This window comes from Rattus rattus, chromosome 11 (genome assembly GCF_011064425.1).
Source record: "Rattus rattus isolate New Zealand chromosome 11, Rrattus_CSIRO_v1, whole genome shotgun sequence".
In the NCBI taxonomy this organism is placed as follows: Eukaryota; Metazoa; Chordata; class Mammalia; order Rodentia; family Muridae; genus Rattus; species Rattus rattus.
This window is the reverse complement of record NC_046164.1, coordinates 60097155-60124552: the sequence shown is the minus strand read 5'-3', so window position 1 is coordinate 60124552 and position 27398 is coordinate 60097155. Positions and strand designations below refer to the sequence as shown.

General features: G+C 35.4%; 1 protein-coding gene and 1 pseudogene across 14 annotated transcripts in view; both read right to left on the bottom strand.

Annotated features, from left to right (window-relative positions):
* The window catches only part of Lcorl (ligand dependent nuclear receptor corepressor like), a 131558-nt gene that overhangs the window by 52877 nt on the left and 51283 nt on the right, over positions 1-27398 (bottom strand). For 12 of the 14 annotated variants that reach the window (XM_032916192.1, XM_032916191.1, XM_032916193.1 and 9 more), the window contains 2 exons: positions 25647-25726; positions 24593-24722 (listed from right to left, as the gene is read on the bottom strand). The exons of 1 other annotated variant lie outside the window; for it this stretch is intronic. In XM_032916192.1, the coding sequence (XP_032772083.1) occupies positions 24593-24722; positions 25647-25726 (210 nt within the window). Of the gene's footprint in view, positions 1-23242; positions 23290-24592; positions 24723-25646; positions 25727-27398 lie in introns of all 14 variants that reach the window. One more of the 14 variants, XM_032916204.1, reaches the window with a different exon arrangement.
* LOC116912618 lies at positions 16194-19515 on the bottom strand (annotated as a pseudogene).

Genomic DNA, 27398 nt, shown 5'->3' with positions numbered 1-27398 from the left:
CTGGTCTGCCTTGTCTGGCCTCAGGGGAGAGGATTTGCCTAGTGCTGCGTGACTTGATGTGCCAGGGTGCTTTGACACAGGGGGGTACCTTCCCCTTCTCAGAGGAGAAAACGGAGGGATGGAAGAGGAGGAGAGGGGGACTGTGATCACAATGTAAAGTGAATAAATAAATAAATGAAAAAAAAAAAGAATATTGTTTGTATTTGACACTGTAAAAAAAAAAAAAAACAACAAGTTCAGGGCTAGAGAGATGGCTCAGCAGTTAAGAGCACTGACTGTACTTCCAGAGGTCCTGAGTTCAAATCCCAGATGGTGGCTCACAACCATCTGTAATGGGATCTGATGCCCTCTTCTGATGTGTCTGAGGAGAGTGATGGTATACTAATATACATAGAAGTGAAATAAATAAGTAAAAAATTTAAAGTTAAAAAAACAAAGTTCATTTGGTTCTTTGAAAAATAATCAGTTTGATAGCCCTTATGATATCAAGAATAAGAAAAAATATACAAGTTTACTAGAATCAAAAAAATGAGTCATTACTGTGGATGCCAATTAATTAAAAGAGAAATAAAAATTATGAGTAAGTTTATGCTCAAAATTTACTAATAGTTGGGACTACGTTGATTTCTTGGAAAGCCCACTAGGAGGCAGATGCAGGCGGATCTCTGATTTCAAGTCCATCCTGGTCTACAGAGTGAGTCTCAGGACAGCCAAGGCTACATAGTCTTCTGTGGCTTCTACTTCAGTTCCTGCCTTCAGGTTTCTACCCTGCTTGAGTTCTTGCTCTGAACTTTCTCTGTGTTGGACGGCCACTTGGAAATCTAAAATGAAATAAACTCTTTTCATCGCCATGTTACTTTTGGTTATAACATTCACCAATTATTGATTTATCAATTACACAAAATATGTTTATACTGAAAATTTAAAGAATGTGGGGAAAATATATGAGAACACTGAACTTTCTGCTCCATCTACAAACTTAAATTCATTCTTTAAAAAAACAGATTATACTAGGTATGGTGGTATATGCCTATAATAAATACTAATACTCAGGAGGCCGAGGTAAGACAATTTCAAGTTGATGGCCAGCATGAATAAAATAGTGAGACCCCATCTACAAATAAAAAATAAGGTGTATTAATGAAAAATTAATTTAAAAAAGATTAAATGAAAATTTTATACTTTTTTCCCCATGATCTTCCTTAGAAAGTCATTCAGTAGATGGCACCAGAGAACCTTTGGAATAGTGGTTCTCAACCTTCCTAATGCTGAAATCCTTAGGAGCTCCTGATGTTGTGGTGACACCCCAAATATATAGTTTATAGTTTATAACTATAATCTTGTTACTGTTATGAATTATTATGTAAATACCTGATATGCAGGATATATGTTCATTATTACAAATTGATCATAAGTAAAGCATAGTGATTAATCACAAAACAATATGTAATTATATATTGTGAAATATTTATTTCTAACTACAAATAAACAAAAATTCGTTTTGAAGTATGGTAAAGGACGACTAACAGTCTTAATAGCAACAGTAAGCTACATTGCTTCATTTTGTGACAGTATATGTAAAAAGCCAATGTCAGTGTGCAAAGGTTGAGAAGGCTTCTTTCTAACCAGTTCAGAAATTCTCATGGTAATCTTTACAAGAGGACAGTGAAGATTAATTTCCATGAGTCTACTTATATATTTAGCCTTGATAACCAACAAGCTGGAGAACCCTGTTTCACAAAGATGCGGTGTTGGAATGGAAGAAGGAGTTACAACACAGTCTCAGAGAGAACAGGTCATGACTGGAAATATTTGCTCCAGAAGTTTGTAACTAGCACTGTGGATCAAAGCAACTCTTGCTACACTGCTGTTACTAAGCTCAATGAACTTTTTCATAGAAATTATCATCGTAATCCTTTTGTCTGGTTCAATGTCATGTGCCTCATAGAAAGCAGATAAAGTAGGTTAAAAGTTTTCGGACCTTTTCAGACAAATCGAGGCATGTTGCATTTTGTGATAAATTTAAGTTAATCAAGATGGTAAAGATGTCAACAAAGTAAGCTATCTTCTGTGATTCCGTTTTATTGTTGAAAAGTGCTTCAAACTACGGTCTTGCTTTCTCATTAAAAAACATTTTGAGTTCATCACAAAGCTCGAAAACATGTTTTACCACTTTTCCTCTTGAACCACCTCACTTCAGTGTGAAACAGCAGAGCTCTGTTTGGTGCACCTAACTCACACACGGTTTTGAAAACAGCAGACTGTTTATAAAGTACTCACTTTGACAAAACTGACAGAACTTATGGTCCTTTTCATTACTTCTTGTAACTCTTGTGGCTGTGCCTTCATTGGTAATATTTGCCAATAAAGTAGAGTTCCGATGACTTCTGGTGACTCATTCAGTACCAAACATTGAAATCCAGATCACCATCCTAGCACAGCTAGGGCAGAAACCTGTCCCCAAGAGATCTTGTGCTCTTTCAAAAATGAACTAACTATGTCAAATACTTCACATGTAGAATTGTTGTTTCAGGATGGTTGCAAAAAAGAAATCATATTTAGAGTCACTATCATTATCGCTTCTCGGCCTTTTGGCTAAGATCAAGTGTAGAGTCACTATCATTAATACACCTTGCATAAATCAGTCACTGTGAACAATCTGCAACGTCTGTAGATTGATCAAGCTGGATACTGAATATTGGAAGTGGAACATATTTAATTTCCTGGATTACCTGACCAAGAATATCAGCAGATATGCCATCTTTTCTTCAGTAGACAGTGTCCTTAAATAAGGAAATTGCACTCAACTGCATAATAAACTCACCTCCAATAAGAACTTGAACAATGTCTCTGGCTGCTGGCAAAAACCCTTCCCCAACACTCTGACTGTGCCACCAACAGGAAGCTTCCTCGGCTGCTACGTTGTGTTTGTGGTACCTACCACTAGTGTCAAGTCTGCCTTTCTTGAGTCCATCCTCTTTGCTTCTAAAGTAGTTGGTATCTTTGCCAGCAAAACTCAGATGCTTGCTATCAAAATGGCTTTTTAGTTTGTTCAATTTCACAACAAATACCACATTATGGTTTCTCAACTCCTGCTACAATTGTTGAGGTCAAACCACACTGTACAAAAACTCTTACTATATTTTCTTTCCTTAGTCTTCTCCTCTACACGAACCATGGTATGGTTTTCTAATGAGAATAACAATAGCTTTAATACAAAAGATCATACATGGCACAGTTCATTTAATACAGTTCATTAATGTTTCCTATGATTTACTTTTTTTGTTTCTTTTCCTTTATATTCCTTTAACTATCACAAGGGGGCAGTATTCAATAGGAATATAAAAAATTAAGTTCCCATGGTACAGCTACTATTTTTTTGCAGTAGTTAATGATTTTTATATTTACCCAGCAAAAGTAATTCATGAAGTGTTGTTTTACCTCCAATATTGCTGCTTTCAACACATTAGTCTTCTCTACACATGTGTGACTGACTGGTCTGCCAAAGTGCCCTATGGTGTCAACCCTATCACATACCCTTGCATTTGTTCGGGTGTCTGTGTCCAGGTATGTTGGCTTATCTACATGTGGATCTGTCTAAAGACAGAGGAGTGGTGTCTCTTCCTAAGACCATAGGAAATACATGTTGTTTTCTGATTATCTTAAGTGACCCAACCCTTGTGAAAGTCGTTAGACTTCCAAAGAGGTTGTGACCCACAGGTTGAGAAACATTACTTTAGAATAAAGAATAACAAGATACACAATGCTCCTCATAATATTTGGTTTGAAACATGCTTTTGAAATTCTCTTTACCAATAAGTGATATGATTAAAGCTCTAAGAAGGAGTTAATCAATATTTCTTCTTTTAAGTGCAAGTTATTTCATCCCATAGTTAGGTACCTAATCTTTAAAAATACAGGAATTATACTTTGGAGAACTGCTAGACAGTGCCTAAACACTACAGGCAAATCAAGATGGCACTATATGATACTATGTGCAAGCCAAGTTCTAACTCACACTGTGGCATGCGCAGGGCAGGTCCACCTGACACTTTCCAGCTACTAGCAGGCAAGAATCCCAGCAAACTTGTTTTCTCCATACTGAAAAGCATTCACTAAACATGGCATGAACACAGTTTAAGGTTTCTATTCTCTTCAGGCTAAGACATAATAAAGCACTAAAGCAATGTTTCTTGGGGGGAGGGGTTGAAGGGAGAAATGATGCAAATATAGTATCCATATATGAAATTTAAAAATAAATAAAATAAAAAAACAGAGTGTAAGCACCTTAAGTAATTTTTCAAGCAACTAGTCACTCAGCCACGGGAGTTCACTGGAAAAGCATGCTATGTACTTCTATGGACAACAAATGAAGTAGCTCTGAGGTATAAGAACTCAATCCCCCACCTTTTTATTTTGGCTAACTGACAAATGGTTTCATACAAGTGTCTGGTTATTTTGCAGTATACTCCCTGATGAAGGAGTAAAGTATACTAAGTAAGCCACTTTGGTGAGGCTAGGAAAAGATAGGACGGAATCAAAGTATTATCTAGAGAGAGAATAGAAAATAAATTCTCATTCTTTTAGATAAGAAACTCAAATTCTCAATAGACAAATTATAATGACAGTGAATAAGAACTCACCATTAATGAGCACTATAGACTTCTGCTGCAGGAGACTTCATGTTGGCACCTATTTTCATGGACAACTACTACTCAAGAGTTCCAATAAACTTTTAGAACATAATTTAACAGTAAGCTGAAAAACCTAGAATCAAATGAGGCCTAATATACAATAATAGTAGAAATGATCCATTTTGGGAAGTGAGTCCCTAGTATACGTCAGTTACACAAAATTTGTGTACAAATATTATATGTGCTCATATAATATTTGACTGCACAAAACGATGTATTAATTTTGATTTACAAGCACAAGTGTTCACATACACCTTGGCATTAAAATTTCATTTTTTGTGGGTATGTCTGGTGCATGTATTTGTTTGTGTACGCACATGTGTGGAGGACAGAGGTGGACACTGGGTATCATATTCCATATCATTTTTTAAAGGCAGTTTTTTACTGAACCTGGAGCTCATCCATTGGACCAGGCTTACTGACCACTGAGCTCCAGGGATCTTCCTGTCTGAATATCTCCATGGCTACCACACCCAGCTTTCCTATGCATACTAAGGATCTAAAATCAGGTACTAAAGCTTACATGGTAGGCACTGATTAAGCCATCTCCTAACTCTATATTTTAAAATAAAGACATGACAGTAAGAGCTGAGAAGCATGGTCATTCATGACTTCTGACTGAGCGATTGTGTGTGTGTGTGTGTGTGTGTGTGTATGTGTGTGTAGATATATGTTTGTGTGTATATTTATACAGAGAGAGAGAGACAGACACCCTTGTGCAGCCAAGGGTGACCTTGAACTCCTGATCCTTCTTACTTCACCTCAGAAGTGCTAAGGTTACAGGCATACATCATTATGCTGACTTTACAGGAAGACTTTCAGATCTACCACATCTACATAGGACTTAACCTATGTGTATTTCTACAGAGAATGAAAAACAGAGAAAGAAAGAGCAAGGCATGGATAGTGACAGAGCTTCCAACACCAGCTTATCTCTAAGGCAAGACCACGTGGTATCAATAATATAAATCCTAGTGCATCACGATCATTTTTCAAACTCAAATCAGTTTGGTTCTTGGGGTCACACAGTTTGAAAGGCAGGTAGAAAATGCAAAAGAAACTATATAATCTGAACTTATTTGGTTCAAAGGCAATAAATATATGCCCTAATATAAATTTATTTCCTGGGTTCAGAGAGTAAGTGTTCAAAGGATACTGCATTGTAAAACAGAACATGATGGATTACCTTGACTCATCATTTCCATTTTGTGCATGTTTCTAATGTTACCTGTGTTGATTTGAAGGTCAAATTATAACAATGTTTCTATTAATTTTTCTCAGCTGGAATAATTAACATAAAATTCTGTGGAAGGCTCCAGATTAGTACAAGCAAAAAGCTATGGAATGTTTTCCTTTATCCATATATGATGTATTCCAAGTTGCTTTTAGATATCTAAAGTTATAAAACCCTGGAAACTGTATTTTTGCTTGTACATACATGTTTATGATAAAAAGTTTATCAATGTGATGTAGTAGACTAAAAAATAAGTAAAAAGAAACAACAATTAATATAAAAATTAGAATATAAAATGGTATATGTTAAACATATTTATAATCCCTCTGAACAATTCACTCACTTTCACTTAAGGCTTGTTTCTACTACTCATAGACCTCTTAATACCAAATACTCTTCTGCAGAAATAACATACTACAGTAAGGTTACTTAAACGTTTGTGTATTATTTCTATAATTTTCCACTTACTAGTCTTAGATCATGTTTGACCATGTGCAACTGAACCACAGAAAGTGAAACCATGAATTCAGGGAACAACTTACAGTACACATTATGTCAAGCAAATACATTTTATGTATCAATATGCTTACTAGGTATGGACTATTTTACTTTAATTTCACAAATGCTGTATGTTTTATCTTGTATAATTTATATACAGGGCTAACAATTGTATTGCATGAGGGCCAGTGTGTAGATAGATATATGTGCATGAACCCTATGTGGGAGGGATCAGCAGGTAAGAAGCACCTGACACCAAGAGTTTGATCCCCAGGATCCAGAAGGAGGAAGAAGAAAACTTGCTTTTCAAGTTATCTTCTAACCTTGATAGAATATAAAATAATTTTTAAGAAGGAAAAAATTATTAAACTTTAAATTCTCCCAAACAATCCAGAGATATACATTAGGCTGGTTTTATCTATCTTGTATGTTAATGTCAACATAACCATGACCTGAGCTCGCCAGAGGGTTCCCAAGTGTTGATGACTATTGCAAATGCATTTCCAGTGGTATGTGTGGCACACTTATGTTGGTACACTCACACAAGGAGCATTAACATTCCTACTACACTACATGAACGGAAAAGAACTCTAAAAACAATGGGTCCTTTCCTACAGTCATGGTTTACATCATCAGATTGTGGTAATACTGCATGGTGAATGGTAGTATTAATTTAACCCTTTAAAGTATTTTTCACAGTAGAATGTAAAAAAACTAGGATGGTTACTCACATCATTCATATTAACTAAGGAAAAATAAACCTTTAAATTTACCCCTTTCCTTTGCTGAAAATCTCATGCGATAAAGGGATAAATGAAAAATATAAAACATTCCCCAGGGAACTATCGTAAGAAGTATGATACAAAGAATACTAAAAGACAAAGGAAGTACACAAACTTGTCTTCACAATTAAGAAATACAGCTAACACAAATAGAAAGGATATGTATATTATCTATCAATTATCAACTACTGGTAAACCTAGGTATGTATTTTCACTAAAGGGTGATATAGCAGAACAAATTATGGCCTAGTTCTGTAGCTGTTATAAGAGCAAACAGAAAAGTCATTTGACTTGAGTCTCATGTTCATAAATTTTATACATACTCTCTCACACAGATATACAAACATACACAAATAATATCCTCTTCAAATATATATTTTTTTTTCTTTTTTTTTTCTTTTCGGAGCTGGGGACCGAACCCAGGGCCCACTGAGCCAAATCCCCAACCCCCAAATATATTTCTATATGGAAGGATTATCCCTATCTAGACCATGTTGATCTTATAAATCCTATAATCATCTTGCAACTACAATTTTATTTTAATGTATGTGCCAAAAACTTAATATGTTATAAAAAAAAACATTTACAATATACAATTCGTATTTTTTTTACTCTATAGGTAAATTTGCCACGCCTCTCCTAGGGCTTCAGAGCTAGGTCATGTTCATTTCCTGTGGTTCTAAGTATCTAATTTCCCTACTAATAAATGAAGGACATAAACTAGTATGTAGTAAGCATTATAATGTTAATCGGTCCAACAACTCAAGTACAAGACATAAAATTGCTTCAGAAAAAGAATATTCAGTAAATACAGAACATTGATAATTTGACAAAGAATTTCTGTTGAGAATATATAAAGAATATCTACAAATCACCAATGATAGTCGGCAACTCAGTTAAATATGGCGCAGTAATTCAAGCAGACACTTTAAAAAGAGAAGTGTACACGTTTGCTCAGAGCATCAATCCACACCCATTAGGACAGCAGCAATGAAACCCTCATGATCTGCTAAGGAAACCAAACATCACATTCGAGAGAATGGTCTGGCAGTCATCAATGCATTCTAGGTATGCAATAACCCTGTGACCTCACAAGACAATATTCATGAATTTTCCCTAGAGGAGTAACAGTGTCAAGAAACTTGTCTAAGAATAATCACAGTGGCCTTATTAGTGATAAGTATTGATCTTGTATCATTATAATGATCATTGTAGTGAACACAACACAATTTTGATATGTCTCAATTACTCTTTACTGAGGATGTATCAAAAAACAAAAACAGCTTTTATTTTAATTTTGGGTCAGAAGGTATCAGTAGCCCAGTTTAGTGGGGACTTAAAAAGAAAAGTAACAGATTTACAACAATAACAAGTTTACTTTAAATTTAATGCTCTAAAATTCTTCCTGCAGTATATGTATATCTAGTCACTAACATAGACTTTGGATAAGAGGCTGGTAGCATTTAAGCACAGGTTAAGCACAGGTTAAGTGGTGTAGCAGAAAAAAATCTGAAGGCTAGAACAGGCATAGTAGGGAACAGATGAAGCAGAAAGATCAAACAGTAAAGGAACAAATGAGACTCATAAACATTGTCATGCAGGCACTCCGTTGGCTATGTGTTGAAGTGTTCTTTCTCAGAATCACGTTTTAAAACCCATGGATGGATGGATGGATGGATGGATGGATGGATGGATGGATGGATATATATATCAGTACAGTTGAAAAACAATTGAGGTAATTACACAGCATTCTTCCACAATATATTACAATCTAAGATCTAATAATAATCTAGTATCTACCACAAGTTCAAAGTAATGATAATGTAATTTAAAAGACATTGTATCATAAAAGTATCTATGATACTAGAATAGATAAATACTAGATAATAATACTAGAATAGATATTAAAAATCACAGTTGATAGCTGTCTATATTTAAATGTAAAGATGTTAAAATTCAATTGGGCTAGTTGAAAATAAACTGGAATTATTTTTCTCCCATTCAAATTCATGAGCCAATTAAATTCTGCCTATGAATTTTGGGGGAATATGTAGATCTCCAGGCTCTGAAGCTTGGAGCTAAGAAGAAAAATTAAAAGGACATAAGACTTGAGAGAGAACAACAGAAGTCATAACAACAAATGAGTAAGAGTCATCTCACACTGGAAACGTAAACTAGTATATTCATTTCCTCATATCATAAAGAGGTCAAAGGACAGTTTGTGAAAGGAGGAAAGTTAGAAAAGACTCAGACATTTCTAAATATTTTCAAAAAAGAAAACAAATCTTTAAAAATCTATTCAAACCAGTAATCTTTTTCTATATCCTCAGACCCATACATTCCACTCCCTTTCTGCTTCATCCAGTGTGCACTTGCTACACAACAAACTACTGTATTCTATTATCCAGGACAAGTTCAGAGGAGACAATACATAGCAGCCTAGGTCCATCCATCCATCCATGGGTTTTAAAACGTGTTTCTGAGAAAGAACACTTCAACACATAGCCTAACTGCTATGGTAAACAAAGTAACTTATAGTGACACAGGGCAGAAAGTGTGAACTATTCTCTTCATACTGAAGAAGAGCTTGGTAAGCCGCTCAAAACTGCATTAGCTCAATACTCATTATGTCTACACACAGCATGTAGAGAAAATGTGACTAGAAAGTATTCAAAATGCTGGAGGATCACTTTTTTTTTTTTTTTATTAACTTGAGTATTTCTTATGTACATTTCGAGTGTTATTCCCTTTCCCGGTTTCCGGGCAAACATTGGAGGATCACTTCTAGTGATAGGTTATATGTTTTCTGTCCCAATCTCTGACCCACAAATTAGTTGTTTGGATAAGCCCTTTTCCTTTCCCACACAAATGGCAGGGTCACTAACTGGCAAACTTACCTACTTTAACAAATAACAGCACTCACAGTGCATGAGCTGTGCTATGGCTGGGCTACTTGGAGGAAAGACATAAAACCAAGCACACTGCTGTGTTTTAAACGGGGGTTTAAAACATCTATTCTAAACAAGTTTAATGACTACTACAGAAATTAAAACACTGTTCACATACTGCTCACAACAGACAAAAAAAGCAAACAAACCCCATGTGCACTGCTCAAATGCTGCAGAGCAGAAAGAATACAGAGTCTTAGTACTCAACTATTTCTGTGTTTGCTCTTGTCTACAGAGTATCTGCCAATAACACCCTTCTAAACACTGCTTTCTGAACTCATCAGCTTCTATTCTGAATGGGCTAAGACCCCAGATAAAGGCAAACAATTACTGACAAGTATTTTTAAAAAGAGCTGCAAGGGAACTAAGCTATATCTAACTAAAGCTGCCTTTTGTTGTTATGAATATAATTACTAAAAATCAAGTATCAAGGCTCTTTATGATCATGATTTGTTACTTTTTAGTCCTAGCTACTTAGAGGCTAAAGTAGGAGCCTAAGCACTCCAGTGTGGCAAACATCAAAGATCCTTCTCTTAACTTCAGGGGTGAGGGCAGGTGGACTGGAGGGATGGAAGGAGGTGAGAGAAAAGAAAAAAAAAGTAAGGAAAACAGAACACAACACACACACACACACACACACACACACACACACACACACACACCCCAATATTAAAAGAAAAGGAGGCTACATATCTGAGAAGGTGGGGGGCATTGATGTAATTATATTTTAATTCCAAAAACAAAGAATTTAAAAAATTAAAAACCCCACAGTCCACAGAAAAATAATGACCAAATATTCCTCACTTCCACAGTAACAAAGGGTTACTGAACAGTAAAGTCACTGAAGAGAAGTATTTTAAAAGTACTTAATGGAGGATTGTTGTAGATTACCTCTGTACTGTTTGTATTTTGATGCTAATTCTGTTTCCTCAAGAGGGGCTGCCAGAGGAGTAGTGGATCAAGTACTCAGGTAATTTCAAGTGAACCTTCTTCCCATTTTACCTGGTCAAATACAGGCTACAGCTGTGATTGGGCAGTGGAAGGGAGTGGGCTGGAGGTTTTAAGGAGGGGAGAGAGGAGGAGGAGAAGGAGACAGATGTGGAGACAGAGGAAGATGGACCAAAACCATGTAACCTGGAGAAGCCACAAGAAGCAAGGGTTCTCATAGCTGGGGATAGAGAGCAGTGTAGTGGTTTATATGCCCAATCTAAGCGTACGGCTTTTAAGTATTATGAATATAACTGAGTTGTGTGTTCTTTGCACCAGCTTATTTAGGTTGGAGATTTACTGCAACAAATGGTTTACAGCCTGGTGGTTCTGAATATATAAGGCATAAAGTAAGCAGCCAAAAATGTCACTGCACAGCACACGCCTTTTCCATTGGTTTCAGTACTTACTCATTGAGTCCAACACTTATTGCTGTGCTTTGTACGGGAAGCATTTTTATTTCGTTCATTATTCTATGCGTTCTTAAAATTGGAGTTTTTCTGCGAAGAACTATCCTTTCTTCCTCATTTATTCATTTACATGCTATCGGCATACAACATGCATCCTCATTTTACCAAGCAGGCCATGAGATAAAAATTCAAGTTATTATTTTAATTTTAAAATTATTTCAACTCTGCCATCAATAGTCCTTTCTATTTTAATTCTCTTTCTCATTATTCACTTTACACTTCACCCTGTCCCTTCTCTTCTGCCAGTCCCACTTATTTTAATTCTTTTACTGAGCACTTTATTAGAAACAAAAAACAAGCTCCAAAAGCTAGTTTATATTGTGTTTTCCCATCTGAAGCAATGAAAACAAGCACTTCTCTAGGTGGCTTTGATTCAGAAGAACTGATGATGTATTTCCATGTAAATAGAAGGTCTGTACTTCAGCGAATATCTGAACACCTGAATCCACATACACAGTTGTAGGAAGCATGTGCTATGGACATATTGGCTGCAGTTATAAGCATAGATAACTTGTTTCAAGTTTGGGGTTGAGAAGTCAATAAACTACAAGACAGTGTGAGTGGGTTATAGTTAAAATATATAACCAGCCAACAGAAAATATTAAACTAAACCAAATAGCCCATAGTTACACAAAAACTTAAAATGGTGAGATAGTAATTTTCTCTTGTTGGTCACATTAAAAAAGGTAAAAATTAACCAAATCATAAAAATTTTGAGTTTCTTCCATAATTTAGCTAAATAAGAGAAAGTCAAAACCTAATCATTCTCTTAGACTCCAAATCTAATATAGATAAGTCCTTTATCACACTGCTAAATAAGGTGTGATATTTTCTTTGTAACAAAGCACTACTTCTATGAAAATTGCACTGACAGAATCTTCATGTAAAAGTGCAGCTGGAAGCTGTGGCTCTGTGTGAGGCTTCTCTGATGAGGGATGGGAGAGTGGCACAGTCTCATCAGTGTGCAGGGACTAAGGCTCTGAGGTGCTCAGCTCTAGTTATGACAACTATATTACCCCACCCAATAGCTCTGGGGTCTGAAACATCGGAAAGTTTTTCTTTTCATGTTTAACGTTTCCACTAAGGGTCATAGGATGCATGTGCATGCACACACGCACGCATGCACACACACAGACACAGACACACACATACACACACTTCTCAGTATCTTGTGACTATTGTGATGCTGAGGATTTCCAGCACACTTGTACTTGGTGGTGCAGAGCTTGGAATGGATACAGGAGTGTGATTTTCCACACTTTTATCAAACCCAGAGTCAATATGAAACTATTGTTTTACCCCGAAATGATTTGGGGGTTTCTAAATACAAGAAGCCATGAAATACTCAACTTTTAACAACAGGTATTTTTAAAAGGCAGGAACACAATCATATAGGTCTACTGTAATTGTTCATGTGGAAATGAAGAGCAGAAATAATCATTTATTTTTATCCTGGGTATAAAACAAATTGTAAACTAATGTTATTTATGTAAGTTAATAATTTTTAAGAATTCAAAAGTGCAAAGTACGTAATTATCAATCTCAAATAACTCATGTAGACTCAAACTTAGATTTTTTGGTTTTGTCTGTTTATATTAGATATATAATTAATGTTTTTAAATTAATTTGTTTTTTCAACCTTTAAAATGAATTATTTAAAAACGTATTTTAATTACAAACTAATATATTTCAGTGTGAGGTTTAATAATCCCCAGGGAGAGTATTCGGCAGAGCTTTCTGATTGTTGAGCTGTGCTGCCTAATATGAGCGGTATCCATAGGCAACTGAATAAAAAAAATTCTTTAACTTTTACTGTTTTAAGTGCTGACCAGAAAGCTGGCTTCAGGTTACTGTACAATATAGATTATTTCAATCATGACAGAAAAATGCTATCTGGCCACATGTTATGGTGCATACCTATAAATCCAACTGGAGTTGGAGACAGATTGAGCTCCACCTGTCTTACTGGATCACACTGCTGTAAGGCATATATTCTGTAGCTGTCCCTGACCTACTCCTTTATTGCTAGGCTAACAGCTGAGCCAGGACCTTCCTCATGCCAGGAGTTTTCTACCATTGTGCCCCATCACAGAATTCAATTGATCACCATCAAACCCCTTGTATTTATTGCCAGACCAGATTAGAAGTTTCATGTGAAAATCCACACTACTGTTCATTAAAAAAAAAAAAATCATAGAATCACAGACTCATGACATCTGTTTTTGTATGGATCACTTTTTCGTTTTCTTTTCACCTCTCCCATCCCCATCCCCAAGCTGTCCTGAACTCATTTAGACCAGGCTGCTCTTGAACTTAAGAGATCTGCCTGCATCCGCTTCCTGAGGGCTGGGATTAAAAGTCGTGCTCCACTATGACTGGCTGTATAGAACATTTTTTTAACAAGGTCCACAACAAACTGGAGTGTGTATTCTCAGCAAAATACCTATCATTAAGTGGAAAAGATCTTCAATTTGATTTTGTGGTGTCATGATTTTGATGGCTGATAATTTCTTTGGATCATAGCTTATCTCTGTAGAATTCATTTTACTATACAGAACAGTTGCTATATTTTTAAATTTATCTATGCTTTCCACTTAATACTCAGAGTAAGAAAATATGCTATAAGGAAAAAAATTAAATATCTCTTTATTCTGCTGAGGCAAGGGACACTTCTAGCCACTAGTTGCAAATTTAAAAATTCAGTATCTAATTACCAAGACATAATATAAATCCAGCAATGGCAGTTTAACCTGTAATCACAGCATCTGAGAGGCTAAAGTAGAAGTTCAAGGCTATTCTAGGCCATAAAGTAAATTTCAGGGCAGTCTGGGCTATAGTGACTTTTATTACAACAAAAGAAAGACATAATACAGAATATATTTATAAAACAATATTTTTCTCCTTTGTAATTCTCCTTTATTTAGTTTCCACTTAAAATAAGACTAATGTTTATTTGATAGACCTAGGAAAACTGAAACTTGTTCTTCATACTAGCCCTTACTACAACAAGAAGAAACCTGCAGTATCCGTCTTCTAGAACCTTCTGTATCTTACATATAATCTAACACTTAAAAATAACTAGGCCATTAAATGCTAATTCTATAGCTCAAAATTCATGCAATAAAAATGAGCTAGCAAGTTTAATTTTATTGTTCCCATTTATCTCAAGGAAACACTTCCAATGGTGTTCACTTAGAGCACTGAAAAATGATAGGGCTCAGCCCCAAGGAGGAGTGCAGTGAGAATCCTTTCAACTGGTCATTGTTGACATAAAGAATCTTAAGACACAAAGTGAGCTGGGCGTAGTGGAGAAGGTTTTTAATCCCAGCACCAGAGAGGTGGATCTCTGAGTTCAAAGGCAGCATGGTCTATAGGGTGAGTTCCATGACAACAGACAGAGCAAAAGAGAGAATCCCTGTCTTAAAACAAAATCAAAAACTAAAAACCCAATTGCTGAGATCCTTAAAAGAGATATGGCTATCTTCTGTACAACAACATGCAAATTAACTTAGTTTTCAATGCCTGGCACCTGAGACTGGCAAACTGCACAGTGATGGCTCTCTACATAGACAGGCACACCATGATTTTAGAAAAAGGATTAAAAAAATAAGGAGACCACTATAAAACAGGGTAAGAAACACCTATTTCCCACACCTCAGAGAGTGAATGAAAGGCAATGATCTATTTTTATTTTTTTTTATATATTAATTTTTTTATTTATTGGCAACGAGGAGAAACAGAATACACAGGATGAGAATTGGCCTGTAATTTCTTAAAATTGTTATTACAATCTTGTAGTTCATGTTTAAAACACTTTCTGTCTTTTTTTTTTTTTTTATTATTAACTTGAGTATTTCTTATATACATTTCGAGTGTTATTCCCTTTCCCGGTTTCCGGGCAAACATCCCCCTCCCTATTTTTATTTTTTAAGACAGCTGTCCTGGTACTAACTATGGAGATTAGGCTAGCCTTGAACTGACTGAAATCTGCCCACCTCTGCCTCCCAAGTGTAGGCATTAAAGGAGTGCACCACCATGCCCATCTTGTTTTACCTTTAGTTAAAAGATTAGATACTGTCAAGTCCTTCTACCTGCTTTAATAGAACACTGCAGAGTGATGGTTTATCAAGAAAATAATTTATCAAGTTTCTAGAAGCTGGTAGATCACTATCTGATGAGGGCCCACTTCCCTCTACTTTTCCCTGTGTTCTTGCATGACAGAAAGGCAACACAGCACTTTGGGTCTCTTCTTTTCAGGCCCTAATTCTACTCATGAAGACTCCTCATGTACATTCTGTCACCTCATCTGCCAGCAAAGGTCCTACTTATCACATTCCACATAGGAATTCGATTACAACATTAGAATTTGGTGCTGGTAGTTGGGAGGATCACACAGTAGAAACAGATTAAGAATCTGGGGGAAAAAATCTGGCAAGTAATAATACAACTAAGCCAGAAGTAGAACTTACAGCGTTAATAGTGAGAGACAAATTAAGAGCCCCTTGGGATTGAATCCCCTGCTCTGAAGTTATTCCCTGGACAACAGCATTGGGTTAGGTCAACAGCAGCAGCTTTACTGGCACCTTTTCCCTGGGCTGTCCAAAGTTGTGCTCTTCTAGTGCTTCAAGTTGGTTTACTTACTAAAGAATGATTTTCCCATTAAACTTAATTTGCTTTGTGTTGTCTTAATAAATGTTTTTCACAGCAGTAAGTCAGTATCTATCAGCATAAAGAATGCTTTCAAAGAAATTTGATGTCCTATCATTAATAATTTGCTCTTCAGTAATTCCACTTGACAAAAAATTTTTTTAAAAAAGTAAAATTCTCAGCTCTTTATTAAAATTCAAGCCACCATGTCATGCAAATACAATTAGATGGTGAAAGCTTACTACCTTCATGGCAGTCATCAAAATTGACTGAGTCCACAGGGTGCTTGGACCAAACCTGTCCTGTACCGTTTCATGGGTCCATCCACACTGCCAACAGTGCCATACTTCACAGCAATGAGAGTTATCTCCACTTTCCCATCATAAATGAGGGTGTCCGAGATGGTTTCAATGTCCTCCAGGGACAACTCCACCGTGCTGATGCCCAGTTCACAATGTACTTCCACACTTCAAGTGGTGAGGCTAATGACCTGACTCTCTGGATCACTGGATTGCTCATTTTCTCATTCTGTTTCTCTCTTCATTTGTAGGAATTTGAAACACTGTTGATTAAGCATGTCAACAAATTCAGATTCAAAATTCTAGCCCCAGTCAGTCAGAGATCAATCAGCCTGGCTGTAAATTATAGAGCATGAAATCTTCCTTTTGAAGGCTGCTATAGACTTTATAGCTTTGATAAGCCTTTAACTTTCCGAATTCTTGAAAATTGTCAATTTCTGATACAAAGTTACTTTTATATTGAATATCTGTATTCCATATTCCTTTATTCCCTATATCCTGCATGATTTTATAGATTAATGTTTTCCTGGTGATTGGACCCTTTCATTTTATTAGCATTCTGAGAATCCTTTATTCTATATAAAAAAACCTGTATTACTCCTTTAAATATCCAAATGACCCATGAACAACATTCTATTGATGGCCACTGACCACTGTTGGGCTTTTATATGTTGGGCTTTTTTTTATTATACCTATAATTCTGTCTTCTATTTCTACTAGATCCACATGTAGCATCTGCATGTTTTCAGGGCTAACCATTTGAGTACTATACGACTAACTAATTGGTGTGCTCGTCACTGGGGTGGATCACCTCTCCTACTCCAAGCTTTCCTCAAGTAACTGTAGCGCTGTGTGGGACTGAGGGCTCACCAGTCTTTATATACCCAGTTTGGCATGTTATTTTGATCAGAATTCTACTTTATCGGTCTGATCTAACAGTCCTACACTGCAATGTTACATGTGATGATCTAAAGCTTTGTGTCATATTACTGCACGTACCACAGATGAGAACATAGTGCCCATACAGTTTTGCTTTTTGATAGGGTTTCTCTTTGCAGCTCTGGCTGTTCTGGAACTTGCCCTATAGACTCCGCTGGTCTCAAAATTCAGAAATTCACCTCCTTTTGTTTTCCGAGTTCTGGGATTAAAGGTGCATCATCAACACTCACTTAGTGTATGCACATTTTTAAAAGAAGACATTAGTAAATAAAATAAAATATTTAAATCATATATAAATTGAATGACTAGAATAGTAGCCCTTTTCATTAGTTGTAGGTTCCATATCCTTAGATTCAAGGTGTGGATAAAAAATATTCACATATACATATATATCAAACATGTATAGATATGTTTCCTGTCATTATTTCTTAATAACAGTTTAACAACTATTTACACAGAATTATACAGATATGCTTACTGTAGGAAAGAAATAAATAGATATATGCATATTGTACCACTTTATGAGACAAGAGCAAGTAGAAAGTTTTTTTTTCTTTTCTTTTCTTTTTTTCGGAGCTGGGGACTGAACCCAGGGCCTTGTGCTTGCTAGGCAAGCACTCTACCACTGAGCTAAATCCCCAACCCCCACAAGTAGAAAGTTTTGTATCTGCAGGGTCTTACAACAAATCTTTCATGGATAACAAGAAATAACTCCTTCCTTCTCTCCCTTTTGCTATCATCTCTCTAGATATAAAGAAGCATATACACATATAACTTATGAATGGCTAATATACTATGCAACATATTAAGGCAGTACTTATTATATAAAGGACTAAAATAAAATATTAAAAAAATTCTGTCCCTAAAGTTCAAAATTTATGAAGGTTAATATTCTCAGTTGGCATATTATTTTGAAGAGTAAAAACTATTTTTAAAAATTTCTTAAATATTCTACAAGTATTGTTATATTACTTAAATTCTACGCTTAAAATTTATTGTATATTATAAAACACATTTTCAAACGGTGGTGATTATACTCTATTTACAGAAACCACTAGAGTTTATGTGAAATGTAGAACTTAAAGCTAATAAAAGATCAGTTAAATTATTTATCACTCATTCATGGTCCCTACCAAGTAGATTACAGCTGTGTAGAAGAGTGAATCAATTTCTACATGATATAGGTTTTAGTTATCATACCTTCTTTGCTCAGAAAGATACATACACTTCATGCTCCATTTTGTACAATGTAACGGTTTAGGAATCTAGCAAGTGTGGAAATAACAATAGGCCAAGCCTCTGAGGAGATAGAGCATTTCTTTCTTCAAAGAAGATTTTAAATGGATCAGAAAAGAGAGTGTGAAATGGTATGTATGTAACAGGATTTCAGTTGCCTTTAATTCTAGTACTAAGCAGTAAAATGCAGGACAAAATTTTAAGTATAGTAATTATGCGTTTGTACTAAAAATAAAACTAGCATCAAATTTTTAAATAAATATTTTTATTGTTTTAAAAATCATTTCCATATTAAAACAAATGGTGCTGAGTAGCTGTGACAAAGTCTGTTCCAAGAAATATCAAGTAGGAAGTATCTTTTCAACAGAACTGGGTATTTCAGTTGGCTATGCAAAGAACCCAACACACAAAGTAGGTTTAAAAGTCTACCATTTCCTGGGAAACTGGAGAGAAAAAATTCATTCACTTATACACCATAAGTCTATGATCTTAATATAAGGAAAGAATTAAAGAAAGCATAGCATCAATACTATACTATTTTCTGGTGCTATGCAGGAAAGGGATCTAATGGCATAGGAAAAGAGGTGTAGGGGAATTGAAAAGGAGGAACTGAAACTCCCGTGTCACAGGTAGTGCCTCCTATGTCATGTGGGCTGTACCCAACCAGATGTAAATAGGAATGTGAGTCTGAGAACACTCAGGAGGGGAGTCTGAAGAAATGACTCAAAAGCTGAAGGTGCCTGCTGCTCTCACAGTGGACCAGAGTGCCATTCTGCAGCATCCCTGCCAGGTAGCTTACGCCACTTGTCAACTCCAGCTCCAGCAGCTTTAATGCCCTCTGCTGGCCTCTGTGGGCACCTACACACATTCTTAGAGACATATGCACCTACACATAAATAAAAATCAAACAGCTAAAACAGGACTAGCAGCTGATTTATTTTAATTAAAAATGAGTCCTGAAGCTACAGAATTAAGTTTTTGTAGGGAAAAGGATGAAATTAAACGGTGGTTGAAGTTCTAGCTTTAGAAGAGAAAATTTCAGGGATCCATTTGGAATAACAGGAGAAGCTGAGTCAAAAAGAGGACTCAGTGAAGGAAGGCATTTGCCACCGAGCCTGACCACCTTAATTTGATCCCAAGGTCCAAATGGTAGGAGTAAACTACTCCTGCAAGCTGTTCTCCTACTCCCCACACACAGGATAACACACGTGTACTGATAAAAAAACAGACACACAATAAGTTTATTTTTTTCCAAGTAGGAAAATTTTCTTTACTCCAACTTGTTCATTCTCTCTTCATTTATTTACTGAATTCACCAGAGGAAAACAGTACAGAGAAAAAGGCAAACAAGGCTCAGTCAGTAAAGGGACTGGAAGGAAACCATTTCATGAATCTAAGGGAGGCCAAGTGTTATGGGGGGGGGTGATTAACAAAGTCAAACACTTTCGGGTTGAAGCAGTCTGAGGTGGTGTCCTTGGCTCCGGAAATTAAAGAGTTCACAGTAGGGGACGTAGCTTAGAGTACACTGCTTGCCTCATATGCTCAAGGCACTGGTTTAGTCTCCATCACTATGCAAAAATAAAGTCTCAGAACAGGAGAAGGAGAGAAAAGGGCAGAGTGGGCATCTTAGGATTGGTTTTAAGGTTACTTTTGTACTGTGTAATATCTAAAGTCTCTTATTTTTATCTCCCTATCTTACTTTACTTTTCAGGGATTCCAAGTATACCTACACACACACACACACACACACACACACACTCTCTCTCTCTCTCTCTCTCTCTCTCTCTCTCTCTCTCTCTTTCTCTCCCTCTATCTATCTGACGATAAAAGTATGACTATAGATATGATGAAAATAAGATGAAAAATATTTTCATGAACAAGACTGAATGTGAATAGTAGTGTGTGGATTATTTTATTGTAGTTGTTTCTTGAAAGTAAAAGTGCAACCCACATAAAGGAAACTCAAAATATGACACAATGATATCATAAATAAATAAACACCATGGAAAGGAAATTTTATGGCCTAAATGAGTCATGCCAATTTAGAGTAACATAAAGATGCTTAAATTTAAATAAAAGCGGGATTGGGGGTTTGGCTCAGTGGTAGAGCGAGCGCAAGGCCCTGGGTTCGGTCCCCAGCTCCAAAAAAAAATTTAAATAAAAGCAATATAAGCATATAAATAACTAAATTCCTAAGAAATCATATATTCTGTATCAGCCGTAATCTGTCTATACTGAACTCAAAGACATGGAAAGCCTGACATGTAAAATGTGGCTATTATTAAGTTCAAGGGGAATGTGTTCATTAGTAGAGCTTTCAAACAACCAATCAAATCCATCATTATATTTTTTTTTTTGAGGGACCATATGAATTTCCAGAATAATAGTTAGGTCATTGCTAGGGATGTATGGGATAAAAAATAAAACAGGAAAAACAGTTTGATGAGAGATATTTTCATTTTATTATATTTCTACCAATATGATTCAGCTAACATGAACATATTTTGTCTAATTTAGGCAAGCTTAATACTTTATGTGATCAGAGAATGTGAACTTAAAATCTAAAATATAATTTAGTTTACATAAGATTTGACAAGGTCATTTGTAGCTATACGATTATGTTTATATACATAAAAAACCTGAATATATACATATATGTGTACATACATATATAGACATTATTTTAAAGTATAATCTAAAAAATAAAAAGTAAGAAAAAAAGAAAAATAAAACAAACAAACCAACTAAGGGTTAAGGACATAGCTCATTAGCAGACTACCTGCCTAGTATAGGTAGGGCCTTGGGTTTGTATCCTAGCACTACAAAAATCAAAACATAATGAAGCCATGGGTTGATATTCATAATATATATAGGTACTAAATACTTTACTTCTTTAAATAAAACAAATAAAGCACCAATACAACTAAATACCTAGAGAAATTTAGATAACTGAACATAATTTATTTTATTTTTTTAAAGATTTATTTATTTATTTATTATATATGAGTACACTGTTGTTGTCTTCAGACACACCAGAAGGGGGCATCAGATCCCATTACAGATGGTTGTGAACCATGTGGTTGCTGGGATTTGAACTCAGGACCTCTGGAAGAGCAGTCAATGCTCTTAACCACTGAGCCATCTCTCCAGCCCAATTTATTTTATTAATAACTCATTCATTTAAGAAATATTTTCTCAGAAGTTAAGGAGGAGGGAGAAAGACTAATACAGGAGGAGGAGGAGGTAAATGTGTCAGAAAAAAATCACAAGGAATCACAGATATGTAAGTTTATACACGACACTTGCATCTGTGTATAGATATACATACACAGTTTAGATGATCTTTTTCATCTGGACTCTCCATAAGGCACAGACTAACAACCCCTAACACCAGACATGAGAAGCCCCCTTTAGGTTGTTGGTCAGGGCTATCTAAGAAAATCCCAAAACACAGGCTATTGCTATTGTCCATTGTTGCCTCCAAAAAGTTGACGTATGTCCATATTGCTGAGTACACCATGTACTTTGGACACAAGACCCAGCGGATCTGAGCTGGTTCTAACCTAAAAACCTTCTGCCTGAGCACTAGCAGTCATGGTACCAGAATTAAAGGTCCCACTCTTTGCTTCTCTGACTGGCTGCTGTGTTAGGAGCTGTGCCTCATTTTCCTATATAGAACTCTGAAAGCTCAAGTTGCTCAGCCTTCATGCCTTCCCTACCATGAAGGACTGAAATCTTTTGAAATAGTAAATCAAATAAGCCTTCCCTCTCAAGTATTTCTGTCACTGAAATAAGAAAAGTAACTGACACAGGCAGTAAAAGGCTTTAATGTTCAATCTTATTTGACATTATTAATCCAAGTATTAATAGTTTATATTTATCATTAACATAACCCAAAAAATTCTAAGTTAGAAATATAATAAATAAGTTCAAACAGAGTATTAAAATTTTGCTTTACATTTCAATAAGATAATCAATACAAACTTGTTGCTCACAGTAAGTGGCAAAGTATCAATACTACCGCTGTCAATATTCAGAATATTTAAAAATGATCAAATTAGGGAAAATTTCAGAAAACAAAAGCTTCATCAACATCTTAGTTGCTAGAGACCCATGTATTTTGTGTCTTTAAAATCACATTTATTGTCTATTATCTCAAAGTATAGTTAATTATATTTTTTTAAAGTGACAATCTAATTAACTAACAAAGTCAATACCATTAAAAGGTATTATTTCCTTTCCTCATTTTGGTTAAATCATACTGGAGATTTCTAAAATGGTCTATTGAAGAAAAATACTAAAACAACAATAACAACAACAAAACCCTAGTAAATTCAGAAAAGGGTGATATATTACACAAAGAAAGGAATTACCAAAGACAAGACCTGATAAGACAAAATTGCTATACTAATAAGACTCGTTTAAAATTTCCACAATTTTCAAAAGACCTTGAAGAAAACTAAGAAATTCCTAGACTGAGTGGTCACTAAATATCCAGCAACACTCACCCAACTATTGGTAGGAGACCTCTTGGAGACACAGATGCTTGAATCAGCTGAAATAGTACCAAGTTTTTTACTGAGTACTCTTTAAAAAAGCAATGGAGAACAGGCTAACTCCATACTATAAAAAAACTGAAAGTTATTCATATTGACAACTTACTACCAATATAAATGTCTCAAAGAAACAATAAGGAATAATTAATTCCAAAGTAGTTACACTGCATGTGTGTTAAGCTCTTGGTGATACAGGTCTAACAGTTAAGTATTGTAAACACACTGGCAGAATAACTCTTCTAAATCAGCGTGGTGTAAATCGTATAAGAAAATAAGCTATTTTAACATTAGCTCCCTAAAAACTGTGAAGAAATATACTTTTTAAAGATAATCCAAATTCTCCAACACTATTTCAGTAACACATAGGGAAAGGGTTTTATTTTATTTTTAGCTACTTCATTTTTTTTTATATGTAGTTCTTTAGGTCTTTTAATTATGCTAGTGATTTTTATAATAAGGATTCTCATATTGAACACAAAGAATTTCAAAAAATTAATAACTAAATGAAAGATTCAAAACTTTTAACATTACTGTTTAATATTTTTTAAAATATGAAGTTATCAATTTAGCAGAAAATATATGCTAGACCCTAATTTTAAAGAGCAGTGGAACAGAATGAATCCCAGGCTAGGAAGAAGACAGAGTGCTTTCTCAATTTCTACAGGCTGAAGGGAAAGGCCAGCACACTCCACCCACACCCACACGCCCTGTCCTCCCAACCTCCATCTGGGGGTTAAGGACGACCCACAACCAGAGGCATGGTTAGGTACAAAAGCTGGAAGACCATGATCTTCCCAAGCAATTTAAATATAAAAACTCATTTTCCTTACAGATATGTAACAAATAGAAGAATAAGCGAAACAAGGTCCATTGTGGTTGAAAGACACCAGAAAGAGACAAATACAGACATTTTAATGTCAAGCATGCATACTCAAGCTGACAAATACTCAAGCGGTGCCAGCTGGAAATGATGTAAGAGATACATTATAGGGATAGGCTCGCAATAAAACCTATCTATAACTTCTTCATTGTCCAACACTTTTTAAAGACGTAAAAATAGCAACAAAATAATGAACGTGAGAAGCACAAAAGTTTTTTGAGTGATGTTCATGAAGGAGGAGTTTGAGAACAGGAAGGTGAAAATGAATGGCTAGCATAGAGAGCGGATAATCTTATTGGCTCTAGTAAGACAAAGGAGGAAGTAGTTAATAATGAAGTAGGGACTGACATATTTAAAAAAATCCCGCATCAGAAATATTCTAAACATTGCAAAATTTAAATGACAAAGCATGCCAGTATTACCTTTCTTTCGAAAGAGTGCATTTAGGTAAGTTTCTGCTTGGCATTCAATCTTATCAGTGTGGGACTGGCCCTGAGATGATAGCTCTTCTGTTGGCGTTGACTGTGAAGAATCAAGAGATGGCATACAATCCTAAAATTATAAGAAAGTAACATACCTAATTACTTTCAGTTAAACCTGGGCTCCAATTAATATGTAAGATTGCTTTAATGTTCAGTTGCTCTGCCTTCCATAAAATCTCATATTGTATCAAAAGAATATAAAATCTGTGATAGAATTCAGGGGAAAAAATGTACTTCTAATAGAGTACCAAAATAACCCTATTCCTTACCAAACTTTTGGTAAAATGTGTGTGTCTGGGGTTGGGAGTGAGTGTGGGCAGGCACTGCTGGAAAGTTTGCTATGCATGCAGTGAAGTTTAGAAAAGCAGTGAAGTTTAGAAAAGCAGAGGAGCTTACGATTTTCACATTCCTCTCAGCTCTGCTCATCACAACAGATAAGGAATCAGGATTTCTTACCACAAAAGAAGTGCTGGTTACACACATCTATGTCCTTTAAGACAGTAGGCACATATTTCGTCATTAACACAGGAAATATTTCTGATAGTCAAAGACTTTAAAAGTACTAAGAGGGTTATAAACATATAGATAGTAACATATTATCCCCTTGCTACAAACTGCTAAGAAACAAGACTGCAGAGTGTTCTTATATAAGCTAGGTCTCCATGCTCACCCTTGAACACATAAATACCAACCTGACCTTAAGGTAGAGCTCATGAATCAGAAAGTAGTAAGAAACAAATATGGAAGAAAACCAAACCAAACCAAAAACAAACGAACAAATAAAAAGGAAAGACATAAGAGAAGAAAAAGAAAAAAATGAGTTTGTTTTTAAAATTAAACTAAATGTTGGACATATTTTTTTCATTCAACAAAATGAAGTACTTAAATTTTCACTGAGTCACAAATTATCAGAACAACTTAAGTTAAAAAAAAAAAGAACTGTGTTACAATTGTGTGATTATTTTAAAAATAACTTCATGGCACTAAAACTTACACTGACTGCTTCTCTCTGTAGGTTACAAAATGAACATTTTTCATCCATAGACCAGTCAGTCAGCTCTTCTGGTTCACAGTCTTTAAAAGAAGGAAAATATTCATTAAATATACTAACTTTATTAAAACCAGCAAAATCACCATCTTCCACAGCAATGGCAAAGAAAAAAAAAATGAAAAAACAAAAATAAAACCTAACTAGTAACAATTATGGGAGAGAGTCTACCTTTCAAATTAACCTCCTAATAGTTAAAAGAAAAAAAAAAAAAAAACAGAATAGGCCATACAGAGACAAAATACCAAGAATAATGAGCTGGTTATAGATTAATAATTTTCCAACAATATAGTTTTAAGTATCATCTAATCACTTCAAAGACTTAATGATTACTATTTATTAATTTCTTTTTTATTTTCATTATGACAGTGGGACCAAAGGGGTAGATATAAGAAAAGAAAGGAATAAATTTTGCACAATGTGAAAGAAAATATAATACAGAGAAACGAAAGAAAAGACCAAAGGTGTTGAGAATACCCAGACTTGGGAAAATAGAATTATGTCTACAAAAACAAGGAGCAATCCAATTTGTAGATCAAAACTAAGGTCAGTCTTTTTCATTTCCAAAAGCCTGGTTACAAAAGAAAAAGACAGAGTAAACACATAGGGTATGTCATCCAATGCAAACCATGTACAGACTAGTGCTGCTCTCAGCCTTGGTCAGGGAAATTCATGTTTACAGTGTGGACAGTTAATACAGAGACTCATAATTGGGCAAAAAGTGCTGAGAACAAATGGCTGTTAAGTGCTCAACCCTATGGGACATCTCTATCATATTTTACACTCTAAGACTCAGGAAACATCTTGGAAGAAGACACAGAATTTAAGATCTGGAGCATGGAGAGAAATGTTGTCTTCTGGACCTGATAGAGCTCTTGGGTCTATGAACTCAAAAGCAGTGGTTACCTGCAGAAGACAGGACCTATCTATATTCCATCATAAATGCAGAGTGGGCTTAATAGGCCCTATTCTTCCATGAAGAGTTAAAGAGTTAATGTGGGTGCTGGCTGAGGGGAAGTCCTTTCCACAGTAACATAGGCACTGGTTAAGTTATCTTTGCTCAAATAAATAACTCAAGACTTGGGCAGACGAGAGGGATTGAGGATAATATGGGCAGGAGTAATATAATCAAGACACATTATATACATCTATGCTATATTATGGAACATGTTAAGGTGAAACATTTAAAATGGATTACGTTTTTGTTGTTGTTGTTTTGTTGTTTTTTAATGCTACTCCTTACAATCTAATAATTCTAATATATTGAAAAAGTTCTGGAACACTTATCTGCTAAGGACATGATAAGAAGGAATGGTGACACTGTCATTTACATTTAGTAGATGGAATAAATTTTAAAATCATTGATAACAACAGAATGTCCTTCAAATTTTTTTCTCTAAATAAATCTGCATGAAGAACTTTGCATGCTAAGCCTTTACTATCTTAGGCAGCTATACAATAGCTAATTGGAAAACCATCAGTATGTACAGAAATCCTTTTAAAAGGCTCAACAGAGATAAGGATGTATCTCTTCTATGTTACACAACTGTATGCTAGCATACCTATTTTAATGTGCTGTTCCTGGTATGATAATGAACAATTACACTGATTAGGGCCACTCTTAGGGCTCTCTTCTACATTAATCCAAACACAGAGTGGAAGATCATAAAAAATGTATAGAAAGACCTTGCCAGTAGC